This window comes from Uloborus diversus, chromosome 1 (genome assembly GCF_026930045.1).
Source record: "Uloborus diversus isolate 005 chromosome 1, Udiv.v.3.1, whole genome shotgun sequence".
Classification (NCBI taxonomy): domain Eukaryota; kingdom Metazoa; phylum Arthropoda; class Arachnida; order Araneae; family Uloboridae; genus Uloborus; species Uloborus diversus.
Window position 1 is genome coordinate 196,599,100 of NC_072731.1, and position 22,468 is coordinate 196,621,567.

The 22,468-nt window shown below is 32.1% G+C and overlaps 1 protein-coding gene across 1 annotated transcript in view; it reads right to left on the minus strand.

Annotated features, from left to right (window-relative positions):
- LOC129224145 (nephrin-like) overlaps positions 1–22,468 on the minus strand; it is a 93,846-nt gene that overhangs the window by 53,195 nt on the left and 18,183 nt on the right. The window contains exon 2 of the mRNA XM_054858564.1: positions 15,634–15,744. Within this exon, the coding sequence (XP_054714539.1) occupies positions 15,634–15,744 (111 nt within the window). The remainder of the gene's footprint in view (positions 1–15,633; positions 15,745–22,468) is intronic.

Here is a 22,468-nt window from a genome sequence, read left to right on the forward strand (position 1 = left end):
ACATTAAAAAAGAAGTTGTTTGAAACCCTCCTAACGTGGGTGACAACAATTATCTTATTTGTGCTTTTTTTACGTTGTTGTTACTTTTTTACACAAAGGTATTTATCAATTTCGTACAATGTTACATGCTTACAAAGCAAAACCGAAAATAACTATTCGGAGTAATTTAAAAACAATTGCACCCAGCATTATCTATGATATGTTGCTTTTTAGATTGAAAGGTTTAGCATTTTCCCCAGCATTTTAAACAAAGGCTAGCAAAGAACTTAAGTATTGAATGTTTCAAAAATAACAATAAATCCGCCGAATAGTAGTCGTAGTTTCATGCAGTATTTTCTTTTTGGGGCATGGTGTTTTCTATGTGCTGTGACATTCCTCACATAAGTTACTGATCATGACCAAAGCAGTTTCAAAACATATAACGTTACAAATTGTTCATATTTTTATTATTTATGAGGTTTATCTATTAATAAATTAAACGTATGCTTTAAATAAGTATTTTTCGCGCAACTGAAATTAACTTCAAAACTTAAATTAAGCGTGCATGAAGATTTCGTTATTTCTTCTTTAAAATATAAACTACGCTGCTGGGTAAATATATATAAACTATTTGGTGGTGTAAACAAACCAGTTTCAGCATTTTTCTTTATAAATTTAAATTTGAATGCAGTTTTTAAAAGAATAGAGTGAATAACTTATTTGAAATTTACGAAGGAACTCAAAGTGAATATATTACCAGAACAAACAAAGGTGAAAAATGTTTCGTATCTAAATCTCCGTTAACTGAAAATTTGCATAATTCATAATTCATCAAAAGAGATGAAATAAAAAGCCGATTTACGAAACGAGTATAATTTATTTCAAAATAAAACTTTTCAGTTTGGGTATTTTGAAAAGTGAATTAGATGAGGAAACGTTTCATAAAAGCTGTTTTTTTCCTTTGAAAGTATTTTTTCTTTAGTAACTCAAGGTATTTTGAGGTTCTTTGTTTACTTCGTAAATAATGTTAGTACTAAGGTATGCAATTAATAATTATTTAAACTAATATGTTTCTGATGAAAATATCAATGGAAAAAAATATTTGAATTTTTCTCTCAAGTAAAATAGTCATTGATTAATATAAGAACAGCATCAAATAAAATACTGACATAAACGGTGATAAGAAGTAATTATTATATAACAAAAGAACAAAATTATGTTTAGTAAAAATATGATATATTTACTGTATCGATCGGTGCATAGCATTATAATAAAAAGCAACATCCCAGACTACGCTGCTGTAAATTATCTCAAACTTTTGTTTTAGCATATTGAAGTATACTTTCGTTCAGATATTTTAAAAAATTAATAAATTTAGCGTGAATATTAGCAAAACCAAGAAAAAAATAAAGAATACCGCACGACAGGGGAGTTTTCACTTTTTCTGAGTTAAGATCCAAAATCCAGAAATGTCGCGGTCCCGTGCAGTCCGGATTTAGGATCCCATATTGTATTTTAATATATTGTTTCAAATGCCATTTCTCTAGTTAATATTCAAATGTAGGGAATAAAACTGTATGTGTTTACTGAAGTAGAGTCCTTTAAAAATTGGAATTCCCATTTTACCAGGCCATTCCAAGTCTTTTATATTATTTTTACTCGTCAACTTTGACATTCAAATCAGATTTTTTTTTTTCAAATGACGACAATTTATTCGTACTTTTAAGTTTCTTCACTGTGGCAAGGAATTATTTTCACACCCAACCACTCAACAATAGTTTTATTATCAAATGTGGTCTTCGGAAGTCGCCTGGAGATCGAACTAAATAATTCCAATCACGCTGACTTGAATTTCTAACGAGTTTTCTCTCATTAGTTATCATTGCCAAAACTATTGCTTCTAAATGGCAAAAATAGCCGTTTTTTCGAATCACACTGTTAACAATGATTTTTTAAATATGGGAGAAACATCTAGATAATTGGTATAGTTTTTCATAGATTACGTGCCCCCTTTTCGACATGTTGGTGTAAAATTATAGTGAACCGTTTGAGACTATAAATTATTACTTTACTGGCGACCAGAATTTCAACTTTTCTGCGAACCAATTATTTATTTATATAGACTGGTGTCCAAAAGTTAAGCAGAATTATATAAAGTTATTTATGGAGATTCATTGGTTAAAAAAGAAACATTATGTTTATGCAAAATTTTATAGTCAATGGCGTCATGCACGAAGCAGTTGCACATGTCGGAATGTGGATAAAACGGCTCATACACTTTAGGGAGATCAGACGCGTTCAATGCAGTTGCTGTACATTGGAAGAATCAATGAAATGCTAGAATCTGAAAGATCACAAACCGAAATGTATCGTATTTTTTATGGGTCTCAGTGTTTAATCTCGAGACTGTGGCAGAGGCTTCAAAATACGGGAGATGACAGTCGACGGTCAGTACCAAGTCGACCAAGAGTCACAATCGCTAGCCAAGATCGATTTCGGGCAACTTCTACGCCACGTCATAGGGATAGCTGTGACAGGGAATTGGGTGGTCATTGCCACCACAGGATTAACAATTTCGAGGCAAATAGGAGAGTCAATCATGTTGGTCTGTATGCGTGAAGACCAGCAGTTTGCATTCCTCTCACGTCAGCATCTAAACGCGCTCGTTCAAATTGGAGCTTGCTACATCGGCATTGGAGTGTTGGTCAGTGGGCCAATGTGATGTTCAGTGATTAGTCCCGATTTACTCTACAGAGTGATTCTCATCAGGTAACAATATGGAGAGAAAAGGGAACTCGTTTCCAACGCGAAACATAAAAGGAAGACATCATTTTGTGTCCGCGGGAGTAATGGTGTGGGCGGGCATTATATTGGACTACCGCAACGACTTTCTATTTTTGAGAGTCACCGGTCAAAGATACAGAGGCGCAGTTCTTAAGCCTTATGTTCGCATGTTTCGAGGTGCTGTCGTTCCTGACTTCATATTCACGGATAATAATGTGCCATGTCACCGTACAGCTGTGGTCGATGACTTCCTTGAATCAGGAAATATCCAGCAAATGACGTGGCCAGAGAACTCCCCAGATTTGAACCCTATCGAGCATGTCCGGGATATGCTCGGGAGACAACTTGCAGCCCGTTCGCCCCCACCAACTACCGTTCTGGAGCTAAAAAGATCTGTTAAGCATGCTTGGGACTGTTTCAACCCCCCACTCATCCGCCATCTCATAGAAAGTATAATAAGTAATCGCTGTGCAGCGTGCCTGGCTGTCAGAGGTAGTCATACACATTATTAAACTTCAGCATCTTTTTTCATCTTTTTTTTTTCTATGTTTTTCTGTAAAAAGTAAACTTTTTATATGCCTAATTTTCTTTCAAACTATTTTTTGGATAATAAAAGTAAATATTACCGTTTTTTTCGGTAGTTCCCTTGTTTTGTTTTCGTGTTGCACTCGCATATTCTGTTTCCCCCTATTCCGATGCATATTTCATTCTTTAATTACAAAAATAACAATTATGCTTAACTTTTGGACACCAGATCAATATACATATAGTATGACAAACCCTTTTCAATTACTCTTTAAGTACAAAATCAGTATGCCTAAAAGACGATAGAGAGAGTAGATAGAGTTTCTAGATATATAATGCGCATTATTTCGAACTCCGCTACCCTATTTCGTGCCCGAGATATCCCCCTAATGGATCACGGACGAGAATAGAAGAAACACAAGAAACGAGATCAATCTATTTCTGGGCTAGAGCATACGACAGCGAATTTGAGAAGAATTCTTTTGCGCCCTTTCTACGTGAATGGGTTTAAAACACATTTCACAATTCGTATGATATGAAATTTTTGACGCTAAAAATGTGAACATGGCATTCGAGAAATGAGGCCGATTAAAACATGTTATTCTGGTTCACTTTTTTTCGTGTGTATTGACCTTTACGCACCAATAACCCAATGTTACGTTGCAAAAAAAAAAAAAAAAAAAAGAAAGTTATTAATTTCGTTCACGTGATAATTGATTAACAATACAACAAAACAACGCCAAATGGTAAGTGTGGGGCTAACTGAAATAGATAGATGACTGCGCTTTTACAAAATGAAGAAATTGGAAACATGTTTTGAAAATTACAGTACATAAAGATTAAACATTTTATTTTATAATAAAAGTGGCAGCAAAACAGTTTTTTTTTTTTTGGCTGTAAACTTGTGCCTTCAATAAAATGTGGAAAAATGTTATATTTTTTTTCTCTTTTTTTTTCATGGGAGAAAGTGAAAAATAAAATATCTTTCTCGTGGAATATTTCGTGAAATATTTTTATCAATTATTCATTTATAAACAATATTTTTGATCAAAACAATCAGTAAATAAAAGGTTGAATGAATAAATGAAAAGATACTACAACAATAAATGAATAGTTAAAATAATAATTAATTAGTATCGGAAGTAGAATAAATGAGCAAGTAAAAGAATGAATGAATAAGGAAATAAGTGATTGAATGAATAAATAAGTGACTTACTAAATGAATGAATGTAAATTAATTGAATAATAAATGAAAACTTCAGTGATTTAGTAAATGAAAAAGCAAACAAAATAAACCATTTCATTTTGTTCCATCCACTTTGCTCCACATGTAATTAACTATAGTTGTTAAAATTATCTTAAATGCTAATATGCTAGATATTAGCTAAATTGATACTGCACCGAATATTAGGAGGCGTCAAGTATTATACAAATGTTAATAACAATAACTTTATCATTTTATAGAAACTAAAATAATTTTTGACTTACAAAAAAATGTTACAATTATGAGAATTATTATTTTTTTTAATTGTATGTATTATCAAATGCTTTAATCTTCGGCGATGTTTTTTACTGATTGGAATAGATAACATGTGTTATTACATAGTTAAAATATTACTAGACAGGTAGCACAAAAAGTAGAGTTATTTTATTGATTGGAATAGACAACATGTGTTATTACATAGTTAAAATATTACCAGATAGGTGGCGCAAAAAGTAGAGTAATAGTTTGACTATTTCACTTTGCCCCGCTGTTTCACTCTGCCATGCATTCTCCTACTTTGTTCTCGCAGTCTCAGATACATTCTTTTCACGTTCTCCATGGAACTGGTAAGCGATCAGGTAAGAATAATGTGTTGGAATGGGGGTAGGGGGATGACATTTGAAGCGCTTGTTTCGTTTATTTCTATGTGACTCTTAGAGGCAAGCTGTCATCTGTAACTGTAAACTGTCATCCCAGCAAACTAATAGATGCGTCGTTTTTCGCCTGTTCACCTTTTTTGGTTTTAAACATATTGTTTCATAAATATATCTAATGTTTTGCATTTTAAGCAGTTTTCTCCATTTTCAAGTATAGTTAGCTGAGTTAAAATGTAGGATGAAATTGCCACATACCGTCCCCTATAAGCTTTTTGGACACGCATTAGCATATAGTAAGATCAATTAATCAAAAAGAAAAATCGCATAACACCACCAACTAAGCCTGCACATGGTATTTAATCTTAACTGCATAACCCACTATTTCTTTTCGTTTAAAAAAATTTTAAAAAATAAACTTTTACCAGAATTAAAAATGGCTGTCTTTTTTCCATCACCCCTCCTACTTACCGAAAAGTTTAACTAGACATTCAAAAGATAAAAGTTAATCTAAATATTATGTGCTGATAACAAGTATATTGAAATTACAGTACGTAACGAAAAAGAGATATTTTGCTCTATGAAAACTTGAAGTTGTACTTGATTTTCTGAAAGTCGTTAAACTATTGGGAAAAAACAGGTTAAGATTCAAGAAATTCATTCTATTCTGAAGAGAATGGTATATGGAAAGTGACAGAATATTAATTTTTAAAATTCAAGTATCTTGTCCCCTTTTTCCTTGGAATTCACCAATAATTAGTTTAAAATCTGTAATAAGAAATACGGATAGGTAAATTGTATTAAAAGAGTATATCACAGCTTATGCATTTTATAACAAAATACTTATTTTGTAAATTTAAGATTGATTTTCAAAACTCCAAACAAGCGTCACAAATATTTTTTCTTCTTCTTTTTGTAAAATTATTTACCCAATGTTATTAAACTCAATACAGAGGGTTCTTTGAAAACAACCTTAAGATGTCCTGATCGTAGGGGGATATTGGGTGATTGAAATCACCTATTAACACTTCGGGATTTAATAACAAGCGCAAGCGAGATCAATTAAATCTAAAAAAATAATGATGCGCCTTGTATAATGGCGTTTACTTAGAGTTGTCTTTAAGCCGACTGCTGAAAGGTTCAGATAAAATGAAACCTGGCCTTGGTAGGTTTTTACATTATTTTGGAATGGTCACTTAAAAATTTAACTGTATATTGAAACCTGTTTCTGTCTTGACTTTTTTTTTTACGGTGCATGAAAATTTCATTAAGATAATGACTCAATTGACAAAATCATTTATAACACGAGGGTGATGTACTACCTTCAAGTGACCTTGATAGGAGGTCGCTGTGACCTCCCGAAAATGTCTTCATTCGGGAAATTTTGTCTGAATGTTCGGCAAAATTATCATCACTTGGTTTATTTTTATTTCGTTTAAAGAAACAATTTCTAGTTCTTTCATTAGCTTTTGGGTTATTTTCTACTTGAGACGATTTTAATGCTGTCTCACAGCATAATTCACCGAATAAAAAAATAACTGTATTGCGAAAAAGAATATAGTTACTCGTGAAGTTTCGAACCAATTTTTTCCGATTTTTTTTTTCGATATCTATTCACCGCACAAAACCAGTTTCGAGTCTACTCTCAAGAATTGGAACACCATAGCAGCATTACTACAATAATAATCCCAGTGCAACTGAGCACCAATAACCTATCCCCTTTTCAATAACTCTCTAAGAGAAATGATAGAGCTGCTTCCAGTCTCACACATTTTCCTAAAAAGATGTTTACATGGAGAAAAACGATCCTTTTATTCATTCCAAAAGTGACTATTGGTAAAAATTTAATAAATTATGAAGTAAACAGAACTGCCTTTAAATTTCACTCTAGTAGACTTCTAGATATTTCACTGAGAATGCTGTAAGTTTCTCTCAGAAAAAGGTATATACAATTTAGCAACTTAATAATACGCGTATACAAAGCACCGACTCTCATAATATGGGCTAAAATAGAATGAAGGTGAAAACAGATCAATTTTAGTGTCCTAAACTTGCTACCGGAGGGGACATATTGGACCAGACTTTATCGAAAAGAACTATTGCGTGACTTAAGCAGCGTCTAAAATTAACAGCCTCTTTCAAACAGCTGATGAAAACACGTATTGGAAGTTCAAAGTTCCATTCTTTCTACTTTGCTTCCACTTGGGGCTTTACGAACGAGAAACATCGAGTCATCATCATAGCTGTCCACAATCCTCCACACTTGGATTAATTTTGAGGCCATACTTTTACTTAGATGACCCCTGAATTATGTCCCCGCGCAAGTTTCTGCTTCGAGAGACATCTTAGTTTCGAAATTAAATTTTCCTCGCTTGGAGATGATTGATTCTTAATTAGAAGGAGCGTTGGGAGGTAGGAAATGTTCTGACGGGGAGGAAGGGGGTGATGAAAATCGATTTTGAAAGATGAGGAACTTTTGGCACACGCGATTAGTTCACGGTTGGATACTCCAACAAATAAAGTGTAATTTGTGTTTGATTACAGAAAATTGGGAAAAATTTAAATGATCGCTAAAATGATAATAAAGTCAAATTAAACTTTTAACACTTGAATGCTTGTGAAGTTTTCTTTATGGGAAACTAATTTTAAACTTTTAATGTTTGGAATTTGTTGTTAGGATACTAGAATTTCTCACGTGGTCCTATTACTCAAATACACAACAACACACTGCAATATTTATTATGCTCGTTCATATTTACCATAGTTTAATTTCATTCTATTTATTCATTAAATTTTATTCATCAACGTGAATAACTTTCGCGAGCGTCAGCTTTTTCTTTTTTGTACTTTTTTTTTAGCTCGTACAATTATTTTAACTATTAAAAAAAAAAAAAAAAAACGGCTTTTTTTGTACCTTCAGTGTAAACATATCAGTGCATATGTCTATCAATCTATTCTATTTTATCTCCTTAGATATCTATCTCTACATTAAGTACCAATTTATGTATATTTGTCTCTATTAATTGATCTAACTTTCATATTGATCAATTTTTTAGCTATGTATGCATAAATTATTTGTACATTTATCTTTCTCTGTATCTACATGTATATCTAAAAGCATCTAAAATGAAATAAACTGTTTATAATAAAATTATACTGATTACCTAAACCTTAAATACATGAAACAAAGTATTTTGACGTACAGTCGAATCTGTAAGACTCGAAGCTTATAACTCAAATATTCTTTTATCTCAAAGTTTTTATCTGGTCCCAAACTCTTGAGACTTTTGGAATCTTCCCATAATTCGAACTACAAATAACTCAAACGCTTTTTCCGATCCTTCGGGACTTCGAGTTATTGAGACTTGACTATGGTTTACTTTGGTGGTAGGAGGGGGAAAAGAGTTACAAAATATTGTATTGTATAAACAATGAGTTAAATGCCTTCGTAAAACCGAACTTAAACAAATTAAAATCTATCCTCATGAAGATGATATAAAAAATAGGTAGTAATGTACACTACTGCACTCTAATATAAAGTATGCATGCAAGAATGCTACGTGAAATTGTACAGTAAAAATTAATCAATGTCAAGAAAAGGGAACTTTTAAATAACAATTGGATGATTGGTCTAAAGATTGTAGATCAGTCTAATGCATATCGTTTTACATACACGTCAGTGGTATTTTCTAATAATAATTTATTAGGCAATAGAATTGTGCCATCTTGTGGATTATCATGGCAATACGCAGCTGCGTAGCGAGGAATTTTTCAGAGGAGGGTAACGCTTTTAGTCATATACCTGCAAATACATATACAGTGCCAGATCTTCGACTTTCTGGAGGCGACACAGTCTTGAAATTAATGCTCTTACAAGCTTTTCAACCAAATTAAATTAAAAAAAGAGATAAAAAATATTAAGTCACATATATAAATTGAATACTGATAGAGTCAATTTTGAGCATCTTATTCCTGTGAAGGAAAGATAGATTCAAAATGAGAGTATTAAGATGCACTTTTAGTTTATCTTTTGGGGAAGTGAGTCGATATCAGACCTTTTTTCTTTAATTCCTCAGAAAACTTGGTTGTAATTGGCGTCAAAAATCGCTGTTTTTAGTAAAATTAAAGAATGGGAGAGATTGGGGTTACCTCCAAAAAATTAAAGTTAATTTTGGGTTATCTTTGTTAATGTTTAAGCACTGAGGGTTTCGCAAACTGGTATTCCTAAGTTGAAAATTTAAAAGCGTAAAATTGAATTGCTGGCTAATATTTTGTGACCTCACAGGAAGGATAAGATATGGAAATGTTCTTCGGATTTTTTTTTTTTTTTCAGAATTCAAGTCTGTAAGAAGTAGTTTTCAAACACCTTTTCTGGTGGAGTCCCTTCAAAAATTTTAAGACAACGAAGTCTTATAATCGCAACTTTAGGCTCTGTTTGCAAATAAATGTGAAAGAGAGGATCGAGGTTACCAACTGATTTCAATTTTTTTCTTAAATTAAGACGACTGTAAGCTATGTCAGGGAAATAATGGTTCAGAGTTTCACCAGCGTAAATGCCTTAATTTCAAGCTGTGAAAGCATTATGAAAATGGTTGCAGATTTGAGCCTCTCCCCCCCTCCAGAAATCCTCATCTTCATATAAAAAATAAGAGAACATCCTCATATAAATATGATCGATGATCGAGTAACCCGCGTGTTTCAACAATGAAAATGAAAGGCTTTATTGTGACAAGGCTGAACTCGATCCGGTAACTTAACTGTTTTACTGTTAAGACTGTGTCTTTTCAGTGGAACGAAGAAATGGAAAAGCTTTCAACTATGAACGCTATCTACTGGAGTTTAGGGTTAATCCACTGGAGTTAGGGTTACAATTTCAACTATCAAAATATCACCAAACAAGCAATGGCTTCGTTCAAATGCAGAAGAGTAGAAGCAATTTTCACCCGTCACATACCTTGACGAGTGACTTTCTAGTATTTAATAATTGCCTACTTAGTCTAATTTCGTAATGTGGACTTAGGCTGACTGAGTCAATTAATGGCGCATGAGAAGAAGGTTTGAAAAGTATTCTCGGCGGTTAAAGAGAAAGAAAGGTCAAGAAGGGAGAGTCCTTGCCGATAACTGTTCGAAATGAAAGTCCTGAAATAGAGGACAGTTAATAGAGAACAGGGGTAACTGACTCTCATTCAAAGAAAATTTTTTAAATTGAAGTCCTAGAAATTGGGGCTGTCTTAATGGCAACCATTCGCAAATATTTACTGCCGATCGTAACCCTTTGCTGACATTAGGGAATGGCTGTAAATAAGGGATTTCTCATAGGAAGTTATAGGCGTGTAGATGAAATTTAAGGCAAACCAAGCCAAGAAGGAATTGGAATGGAATCAACTTTAAGCAGCGGTGCGCGCTACAGTTTATTGCCACACCAATATTTTTTGAACAGCAAGAGCAATATTCATAGCCACATAAAATGCCATGTTGTGACAAAATTCAGAGTTAATGTTCTTATCTCAGAAACAGTACGAGACACGGGAAATAAGTCAATTACAAAGTTGTTTAAAATAACCAAACTAATCCCGAAAAGAAATCTTGCACACAGTAATGTTAAAAGTAGTAAATGTAAAATGCATTCTCACTTTAAGTCGTTGCAAAGAATGGCCTCCACACGCATTTGACTTGAACACTTTATCTTCTTTTGATAGGAATACATCACAAAGCAAGAATATCCAGCGTCTGCATCTACGTTGCAGGGACGGCATGCAAACCGTAATATGTATGCTTATGCTTACGTATCAACGGCCACGCTGTTCAATGTGTAGAGTGGAGTGTAACCCCTTTCCCAGATGTGTATTTCTGCTGAAATACAAAATTTTGAACGTTGCAGACAAATGAGTCTCATTTCTAACAAGTGCAGTTTCATCAACGCAATCAGAGGTTCCTCTTAATCATACTATTCTTAACATTACTGCGTGAAGAGAGTCCTTTCTGTTTTAATTTGTTGACTCTGAACAACTTTGTAATTTTCCCGTGTATTGTAGCGTTTCTGAGATAAGAAGGCTGACTACAAATTTGGCCGCCAGATGACGTTGTAAGCAACTGAATTGTGAAGCGAATGGCACTTTTATTAAACCTTGACTCCACGTTTATGACTACAGTTTTCATAGTTCATAAATTATTGGACTAGATACGGATTTTAGCGACCACTTTATACATAAGCACATGTGTGCATGGATATAATTTTATTGCATCAAGGGCGGATTATGACCTACCTATACCCCCCCCCTCCTCTTGACTGAGCCAAGTTCACCAGTCTGTTTCTAGTATGTAAATTGAATTTTTTTTTTTAATCATCTAGCAAAAAAATTAATTTTGATTAATTTATTGTACATCAGCCTATTTAGAACATTTAAAAAAAATAATAATATAAAACCCAAAAGCAAGTCCTTCATGCACGTTTTTTAAAACAGCATCCTATATAAATCATACATAATCATTAAAATCTAGTGAAGGTTTTTGAAATATTTAACATGTTTTTATTTAATAAAAATACTTTTAGAACAAATTAGGTAATGTTTGGACATTTGCATCTACATTTAGTGTGCTAATAAATGTGTTTTTACATAAATAGCATAAAAAAAATTTTATAACAACATTTGAAAAAAAAAAAGAAAACATCATTGAAAATCAAATATGGACTCAATTTCCCAAGGAACTACTACTTATTTTGTGTATCACAAACTTTTACTCTCGCATCTAATCGTCAAATGTCAAATTTATAATGTTGCTTGTCCATCAACGAAGCACCTCCATACAATTTTCTCTACCTTCCCGACCATTTCGTTTAAATAAGTAAGCAATAGCGAAATGATGAGAATTTGCACTTCATCTTGACATCTTCACTCCCTGGTGAGTTATGATGGTCGACACAACTCTATCATTAAGGAATTTGATAAACATCGCATATGCCTGGTGAGGGAATTGATGTTTTAGAATATGTGCTCGTGATTTTCGAGACGAGATGTTTTAAGCCCATTATGTTAAATGCGAAATAATTTTCTAGGTTTCAGAAACAGGATTCGTTGTAAGTATGTGTGTTTATGAATATTTTCAAACATTCATGCGCATACACACTCACACAATCATGGAATAATATTCATACACATACCATATGTATGTATTTAGTCAATTTATTGTGTTTAAAAATTTATATTAAATTTTGTTTTAAGTAAATAAGTAAAACTTGAATATTTCACAGTCAAAATGAAATCGAAGTTCTGTCATAAATTAGAGACAAGATACTATATCCACTTTAAAAAAATTGCGAAAGTCATCCGAAAGTCCTGGTTACTTTTGAGTAACATTTTGAGATTTCAAAAGACAACATTTCTTGTGGAAAACAAGTTTTTTAGCGAAAAAATATTTAAAATTTTTAAATTAAGCTATAAATTAAATTATTTCCTGAATTAAAATTATTTCCATGAATTTAATACTGCGATGAAAAACATTTTTAGCTACCAGTATAAAATTATACCACATGGTGACAAGACGCATTATAATTTACGAATTTTAATCATGAACCTACTTCATCCTGAAAAATGCGAACATGAGAATCTAGTACTTTGCCTCTGTACCTTGTACCACTAACACAACACAGTCCCGCTCATAGATGTGGAAGTACTCGTATGTGGGGTCATTAAGTTTTGCCAGTGCCCTTTATATCGTTATCTGACAAGGACCCGTGTTGGGAGTCTTTACTATACATTGTATTGCCCCCACTGTGCCATTCTCCATTGATAGTGTTCCGAACTCCAGTTCTAACGTATGCGTTTAAACACAGGCGTCAGGGGAATGAGTTCCAGGTAATGGTCATCTGGCATACATGCCAACAATATTGAGTCGTCAGTACACAGTTTGTCTCAAAACTTGTACTCCTTTAGCCGTCGTTAGCGCTGAAACCAGTACTCTGACACAACTGTGCCTTTAATGACGGGCAGTTACTGCCAAATGTAGGTCTTCAGAACTTTTTATTTTCGACCAATCTTGTACTGGTTGTTAAATATCATGTCGTGCTCTTTCAAACCTCTGCCGCAGTCTTAAGAGTACACACTCTGTCACATCAAGCCGTCAGTTTGCGCTTACTACGCCCACTTACATTACTTTTAAGCTAGTTGCCCGTCCCAAATAATTTTTAAAACGAATCGAAGAGCGATAAAATATTTATTATATTAAAAGCAGAGTTTTTCAATCATAGCATTTAATACTTCAAATAAACGATAAAATATCCAGAATATTTTAATTTAAGTGTTGAGGAAAATCGCCGAAAATAATTTGTGTCACTTAGGCAAATGACACAAATTAAATCGCAAGAGTTTCCCGTTTTCGAAAGAAGCTTAAAGCCGAGTGTCTCGTCGGATGACGAAACTCGTTAAAACGAAATAATTGGCAATTAGCTTAAGCAAACATCAGCAGCGGCTCATTGACTTTCTTTCCGCTCACATGCGGGCTACTAATTATTTTAGCTCATATTGGCGCGAAAAAGAAATGAATACTGGTTTAACGTCAAAAAAGAATAGGCACTTTCCACGCTCCAGGATGGTGAAAAAAGAAGTCGTTGACTTAATGTGCGCGTAGTCGGAGACCTTTTTAAAGCAATAAGTGAACAGGTTTAAAAAAAAAACAAAGTGCAGTTTCTAGAAAAATTAGATCTCATTAAATGAACGAAAAAGGAAATAGTATTGACTTCAAAATTTGAAGATACAGAAAAGTATTTCATGTGGAAGCTTTTATTACTGCTATTAAAACTGCGATTAAAATTAAAAAAAAAAAGTTACTATTTGTTTTTTGTGTGGTTGGCGAAAGCTATTCTGACGAATATTTTAATTTCCTTAATATTAAAAATGGTTATTGATTTAACTATTTGTAAATTCATACTTTTCCTGTTTATATGGTATAGTTATGCGGTTATGCGTCCACTGTTTGGTATCATTACACAATTTTCTCATCACACACTCATGTGAGTAAGTGAGAAGCAAAGGGAAGTAAGTGGACATTTTCACGTTTAAAGTAAAACGCGTTTAAAGATAACATCGTAGGTAGGTTTTCAATGATTTTTTTCTAAATCATGCTCTATAGCAGCACCTACCAGGGCTACTAGTACCATCTCTTGCCCCAAGACAGAGGAGAGGTTCACCTACCATGCGTACTGTTTACCTCCAAATTTTTTTAATTTTTCCACTTACATCCTTTTGCTTCTCACTGCCTTATATGTACCAATTACACATTGTCAGGAGAATACTACAACCGCAGAGTAAACTTGCAATGAATAGTTGCTCAACAAGTTACAACTATGAAACTGTAAAAGAAATTTCAAAAGTGCTGCTGAAAAATTTGAAAAGTAGATAAAAATCTCTTTCCTAAGTGGAAAAATTGATAAATCTATTTGTTTAACACATTACGTCTGCAAAAGTTTAGCAACAATATATCAACTTTCACTTAATATCGCATGCTGACCTTATTTACATTCCTGACCCTGAAATTTGAATATAAAACAAAAATATCATACTTGAACATTTAGTATCTAAATAAATATCAAAAGTATTAATTTCACAAGAACTTGATAATTGGTGTTTTTCAAGTAAAACTAGATCTCATAGACTTTTTTTCAGTTTTGTTCAAACATTCCGTTCGAGACAAGATATAAATATTTCTTATCGAACAGTTAAAAAAATAGCAGTAAAATAATGTTTAATAAAGTATTCAGTCACCAAAATAAGTTCCAAGTTTAAAAATTAGTTTAATTGAAATGGGAGCACTAGATTTGTAGATACCTAGTTGCAGTTTTCGCCCCAAAAAGCATATATACGTAATTATATTTTTATGTAAAGTATTTTTATTAAAAATACTTTTAACTTAAAATAGTTTCCTAGAGTTATTTGCTCCCTCAGAAATTTCTTCTCTTATGTTTAGTACCCTTTTGCCCATTCTCACAGATGAAAGCAACGTACATCAATGAAAGATCCTTAAAAAGGGTATTTACTTGACAATTTGTGTTATATAAGCTGATTAATCGTTTCATTTTTATGCCTGTCATACTAAGATATTTTTAAATATATTTTTCATATGTTTTACATAACTTTTGTCCTCAAACCTTAAATAGTTTGGCGCTGTATAGATCAAAATTGCTTTCTCAAAGTTTCTTAATTTACCGATTTTCCTGAAGTTTTACGTTTATAACGTATTTCTGAAAACTATATTACGTTCCTTCAAATTTTTAATTAGAGCTTTGCTCCTTACTATTTTTTCGTTAATAAGATTGCAAAGGATTTTACGTTCGTTTAACGTATGGTCTGCTGAATGTCAACAGGTGGACGCGTTGCGATTGGTATTTGCTTCGGCTGTCATATAAAGCTAGTTGGTTAATGTTTGCATTTTTTTATTTATAGGTAAAAAAGTACAAATAGTATTTAAATTTAAGAGAAAAATAGGTCTTACCACCTTCAGCTTCGCAAATTAATGATACATGGGATCCTTCGTCATAAGGACCAACAATATCTCTTAAACGTTGCCCATGTTCATCCATAATGATGACTTCACGGACAGGAACTGAAAGAAAAATCAAATATTGTTAAACGTAATTTAAGGAAACGTGTTATTACTTGCCTTAACAATCGAAGTAGAAAAATAAACTTTCCTACAATATACAAAAATAACCCTAAGAAGAAATCCGGATACTCAGTGTTGTAATCCGTGCTTATCCTGAAAACCCTGCTAAATGACAGTGAGTTTAGTGATTCCTGGTACACCAAAAAGTTGATTTTTTTTTCAAAAGGGAGTGAGTAGAAAGTATTGTATAGTGATACTTGTCTACGTCTCATTGAATTAAATGATAAGTTTTACAGAGTCTAGACCCTAGACCACCTCATAAACAAATATTTCAAAAAAAAAAAGATCAAACAAATATGAAGTAACACTGTGAATATTTTCCTAATGAGCTGGATGAAAAAAAGGTTTGCAACAAATTTAATGTAATTGACATGTATTTGCTGGTTCATGCATTAAATTTTAATTAAAATAAACTATGTAGTTCAGTTTGAATAGTGAGTGTGGATTTAAAGTTGAAATTAATTTCAAGTAAACACTACTTTTAAACGAAGATCTGCTATAATTTCAAATCTATCATTTCTTTCTCACATGGCTAAATTTTGTGGGAATGCATTTTTGGATTGAGAAATCTACTTTACAGAAACGTTTTGTAAAACAAATGTTATGTAAATGAAAAATGAAAGATAATAGGAGGAGCATAGATACAGTGTGGCGGGGAGAGCAGTGAGGTGACAGCATTGCATTCTCTATTTGGATATCCCCAGCCCGGAAAACCTTTTTGAAAGTCAAGTTGACATATAGTAAAGAATTTTATGGAAATAAAGTTGATCTCAAATGTGATGAGAGAAAAATAATTACATTCTCATAATTTGTCCCCATTAAACGAAACTACCCTCGTTAATTATTGCATTCGTTTTAAAATTTTTGAGATAAACTTTACAGACTGTCACAACTAAGACACCTAGATTAACTAATTATCTAACGTTCATTTTTTCAGAAGAATGATGTTAATTATATTTGTCTGAGAATGACAGCTATTGAGTTCATGTTTTGCAATGAGAGAACAGTGAGACATCATTAATTCGTCACCCACTGCATCCATGGTACATTTATATTAAAAGTGGAAAAATTATACATTAAATAAAATTAAATTACAACTGGCCTGTTTATGCAAATAATAACAAGGGAATTTTAAAAATCCCGAACCAACACAATATTGATGTTGGAATGGAACTATGGATGTTATAACTTTATAATATTTAACTACTCGTATTAATTTAACTTCTATTACTTCCAAACACTTTTTTATTTCTGTTTCATATGCATTGCTTTTAATGCATTTTTAATGTTTCTTTGCAGTATGTAAAATGTTAAATGTATTAATATTTATCTCCACTGCGAAATTTCATCATTTCTTGCAAAAATTATACCTGATAAACTAATTAGGAATTTTATGAACCATATGAAAGAAGCTATTTTGCAAGAAATAGGGAAATAAGAGAGTGAAAACATTCCATCCTTATCAAATGCTACATCACAAGATACCATTTTGGGGGGGGGGGAGGTAACCGAGGCACTTCTGATGTTTTTGTGCCTCGGATAAGGTTGATTTAATCCCAGTTTGATACCAATAACATATGCATACATTTTTAGTTATTTTAACTTAAGCATTTTTTAAAGCAATAATCAGTATTTATATGCATATATCTTAAATAATTTGTATACAACTGTACGAATCAACTTAAGTTTTACGAAACTGTAATTTTAAAAGGTGTATAAATGGAATTCTGAAAAAAAAAAAACGTTGTAGGGTGCATAATTTGGCGGGTCAAATAAGTCTGATTCACCCTATATGATAATATTTTTGTTGACTTTTGCACTTCTTTTATCACCTTTATTTTAAATAGACAGAGATGCAAATTATAATTATATGAGCCAAAATGTGATCGTTCATAATAAAAATTAAAGTTAAGACAACTTTAAGAAGTGAATACGATCTGAAATGAGTTTTAAAATGTTGAAGCAATTTTTTTTAATCGTTGATTGGCGGATTGCGTTGATATGGACAAAAATATTAAACGTTAATATATTTTTTATATGTTAAACAGTAATTCATGATATTCATCAAACCTATGGAAAAATACAAAGATAAAGAAATAATTTTAACCTGCATTTCAGTTCTAATATAAGTTTGTAACACAAAAGGTTTTTTAGATTTGTTTTAGTTATCGGATATGCATGTGTATTTCTTTTTCAAAAAAAAAAATAATAAAATGTACCATGTACTTTAAAATTTTTGTGATTGATCCTGACTCAACATAATTTCATATTTTGTTACTTTTTCACTTAAAATCTCGAAGAAAAAGAAACGTTCCCAAGGAAAAGTGAGTAAAAGAAGATAAACAAGTTTCACATACACTAAAAAACTAAATGAATAAAAAATAAAAATAAAAGGCGCTTTTGCTAAACTTGGACATTTTAAGAAACAAGTTGTTCACTTTCATTTTTACTAGCTGTTTTTCACTTTTCAATTCCCAGCTCTCAAGATCTTTCTTTTCTCCGCAAAAGAACTAAATAAAGAGAAACAAGTGCGAAGAAAAAAAGAATATCCGCGCAATATCTTAAAAGCAATACTTTTCTAATAAACAAGTCCGGCTGCTTATCCATTTGATGTCCGGAAAAGGATTAGGATCCAGCTTTTTATCCCCGCTGACCGTAATAAATGACCTCTACTGTAAGAATACAGTAGAAGGCGGGGTATTTTTTTTTTTTTATGCAATGGCTGCAGAAGGAAAGGAAAAGGAGAAACCTTTCATTCCAAAAGAACCTACACACATTTCTACATTTCTTTTCGGGTAATATAGAAACACACATCAACGTGTTGCTTTAAATGAACTTAGATTGAATGATTCTTGAAACTTTATGATTAAATGTTGTAACATGAATATTGTGATCTCACACATTGTTTTGATACTTGGACGAATACTAAATAATTTTTTTTTGCTCTACTTGTTGTACATTCTGTGTTTATAATTTACACATTTATTGCATCTCAACTGAAGAATATAGTTACTTTAAATGAGACTGTCCCAAAGTGAATTTTCTTTCATCAACTTATTTTTTATCTTTTTTTTTCAAATAATAGTAAGTTTATCTAGATAACATATGTTATAGTGTATTAGAAACGCTTGCGCAGATGCAAAGCTATGATAGACACTATTCCTCACATGGAAGTCACACCCCCTTAAAGTGTTAAAGTGAATATGATACAGAGAGACAATACATTTGTAAATAGGGGATGATGTTTTATATATATATATATATATATATATATATATATATATATATATATATATATATATATATATATATATATATATATATATATATATATATATATATATATATATATATATATATATATATATATATATATATACGTAGGTATGTGTGTGTATGTGTGTGTTTTCAGCAAAAAACATACATGAATAAAAAATTAATAGAATGATTAGCAATAAGTATGCCAACTCAATTAACATGCAAATGGTGTCTTGCGGGACACAAGTAAATATTCTCTGAGCTCTTGTTCGTAATTCAACCTCTGACAGAGGATGGGGGAAAACAGACAAATAACGTCCAATGTTATTCTAGGTATGCTCTATCAGTGAATGAGAAGGAGACATACCACATGTCAATGAAACAACTGGAACTGTGTTCTCTGTCGCGTCGTACTACTATAAAATACGATTTTTCATGTTCTGAACAACACGTTTTTGTACTTAATAGAGCATCCATGTGCCATCAATGAGTCTCTGGTGCGCGCTAGGAATTATCTGCTATTGTAACTGATTCCATACAAGTTATAAAAGAATGCATTGTTTCAATAAAATTACACAAAAGAACCTAAAAATTTGTATTACCGTGAAATATTAAATTGAGGGAACAGTTGTATTGTCTTAATTTGACGAACTCGATGAACCAGTGACTATTATCAAAATGGCTTTTTTGCCACTTTTCATTAACCCTGTATAGAGTGAATTCTATTTTGTATTTTATAACTGCCGGCACACTTGTACTGGTGTTCTTTTTGCTATCTTTTGCGCCTTCTCAATTTGAGAAGGACCTGGATAATAATCATAATCTTCACTATGAGCACTTTTTTTTAGTTATGTCAATGATTGTAGTTACATAGTCTTCGGGATCAGTTTCCAAGATGTCCCACGTACTACTACTCTCATTAACACTAGTGAATGTGGGCGCTCGGTACTTTTCTCGTCCCATTCTAAAAGTCTCTGCCATCTTCCTTTTTTCGGATCTGTGTTCTTTTTTTAGCAAGAGTTGCATCAATTTCCGTTAAGCAGCCCTGAAGACCTTTTTTTCGTTGTCTAAGAATAAATTATTTGTCCTCAGACTATGTAATCATGCTTATAGCATCAACATGTGCAATGTTAAACAGATCGTTCTATGTATCAACAAATGCCTTTTCATTACAAATCTGCGCTTCACTCTTTTGTTTGTTACTTTTCATTAGTCTTTTATACCTATCGAAAAGTTTTTCCACCTTGGCAATTCTCATTTGTTCCTCACGAATAGGAATTCGAGCCTTTGAACAAAATAATTCAACTTCCCTTATTAAATATCGTGAACTCTCGCGAATAGTCTTTTTTAGTGTTTCATGATGGTGGAAAAACGTACTTAAAACATGTCGATTTGATTGGAGCTTACTTTCTTTTATTTTACTTTTTGGTTATGTTTCCTGCAGGTAAAGTGAACGTTTTGTTTCATCTCTCTACACAGGAGGTAGCTGAGGGAGATGACATCTTTAAAGACAGTCTCAAGACAATGAAATGAATGTCACCCCATTTAATGAAAACGATAGCCGAATAGGTTCATACACCACAAACACTCGAATAGAAAACAACACACAACATGAGCTTGCAGCAGCCTTTTCTATGCAAAAGTTATCTCAAGGGAAGATGCAACTACTCGGTGGGGTGAGAAAATGGTGCGGAAATAATTAATAAGTGTGGGGAAATAACCCCACTGTGATTTATTTCATTGACTGATCAAAGATTGTTTACAGTATAGAATTAAAAAATAAACCTTTGGAATAATTCCTTTTTAAATGAAATGTTATTTCGACTAATAGGATTATACGATAATCTCCATTTGTTCAAATTTCTGATTTTTAACAGATTTCAAACGTGTTAATCCACGTCTAAATATTATATATGTGTAACAAAACTGCAAACCAAAGAAATTAAAAAAAAAAAAAAAAACTTTTTGAAGCACCCTATCGAGTAGATAAAAATAATAATATCTTTTTAACTATCGAAAAAGTGCGTAATTAAAAGAAAAAAATATGAAATTGTTAAGAAGAGAGCAACCAATTTTATTAATTGTTTTAGAATTCAAAAGTTTTACAAAACAACTTTTGCTACTTCAATGTTGAGTAGATTAGAAAAATATTTTACTTAAGAACAAAATAAAAGGTCAATTTTTTCAAGTCATAGATCTATAGAAACTTATAAGAAAACATCTTTTGTTACTATAATGTTGAATACTTTTCAAAAATGTTTAACGAAGGAACAAAATTAAAAAAAAAAAGAATTTTGCTGAATCATAAATCTGCTGTTGAAAATTTAATGAATTAAGTTTTGCACTATTTTCAGCAAAAAAGGGAGTACAGGACTGTATAAAAATATAATATTTGGAATAGGAATAATCTTCAAATTTTGAGTTTTATGTAAAGAAAGCAGAGGGACGAAATAAAATAACCTCATCTAAAAAAAATGAAAGAACGTTTCTTCAAAAACATCTTTCAAAAATACTACCTCTTCGGAGAAAAAAAAGAGTCGGGAGAGTATAAAAGATAAGAATTTGTAATATTACTACTTGTATATACTCCAGAAAATTTTATAAAAATGTGCAGCAAAACATTCTAGGATTTTTTTCCCTTGAATTCGATAATACTTTAAAGTAAGTTGGCACTCCTACTTTAATAGAATCTCAATTTCAGTTTTTGATTTTGTCTCTTTTTATGTTTCCCTTGAGATTTGTTTTAAAGTGGTGAAAGAAAATAAAAGAGCTGTAGTTAAACCCACAGTGAATTACTTTATGACGGCCATACAATACTTAAATTGCAATTAAAAAAATGCCCCCCCCCCCTTTTTTTTGGAACGGATTTAGAAGTTGCTGCTCGTCTTAGAAGTTTTCAACATTTTTCACAATTATGAGCGATGCAATACTCCGAATTACATTTTTATTGTTACTCCGTTATCTCACCTTTATTAAAATGTTTTTAAAAGCTAGGTCAAAGTATCCACTTTACTACTAAAGTAGCGGCACCTGCACGGCCTTACCCGCGATAGGAAATTAAATAGCTATTTCGTCTACCTGTATTTTTATAGGAAATATCTATTACGTGTATTGTTTTTTTTTTTTTTTTTTTTTTTTTTTTTTTTTTTTTTTTCAAGATCTCTTCTGGTAGATCTCTTTTGGATTGGTAGATTTGAAAATGTACCACCTGTGACTACCAATTGATTAGCCTCTTTTACGTCAACAACGGTACTTTTTGCAGGGAAAACTCAACAGGAAAGAAAAACACGCTTACATGTAAAGTTTGCCTCGATATATTTGGCACTCGGTGGAAGGGTTGAAAGTATCGATATCGTAGGAATTACGGAGGTTAGCAAACACGGTAAGCAAATCTTATCTGTGAGTT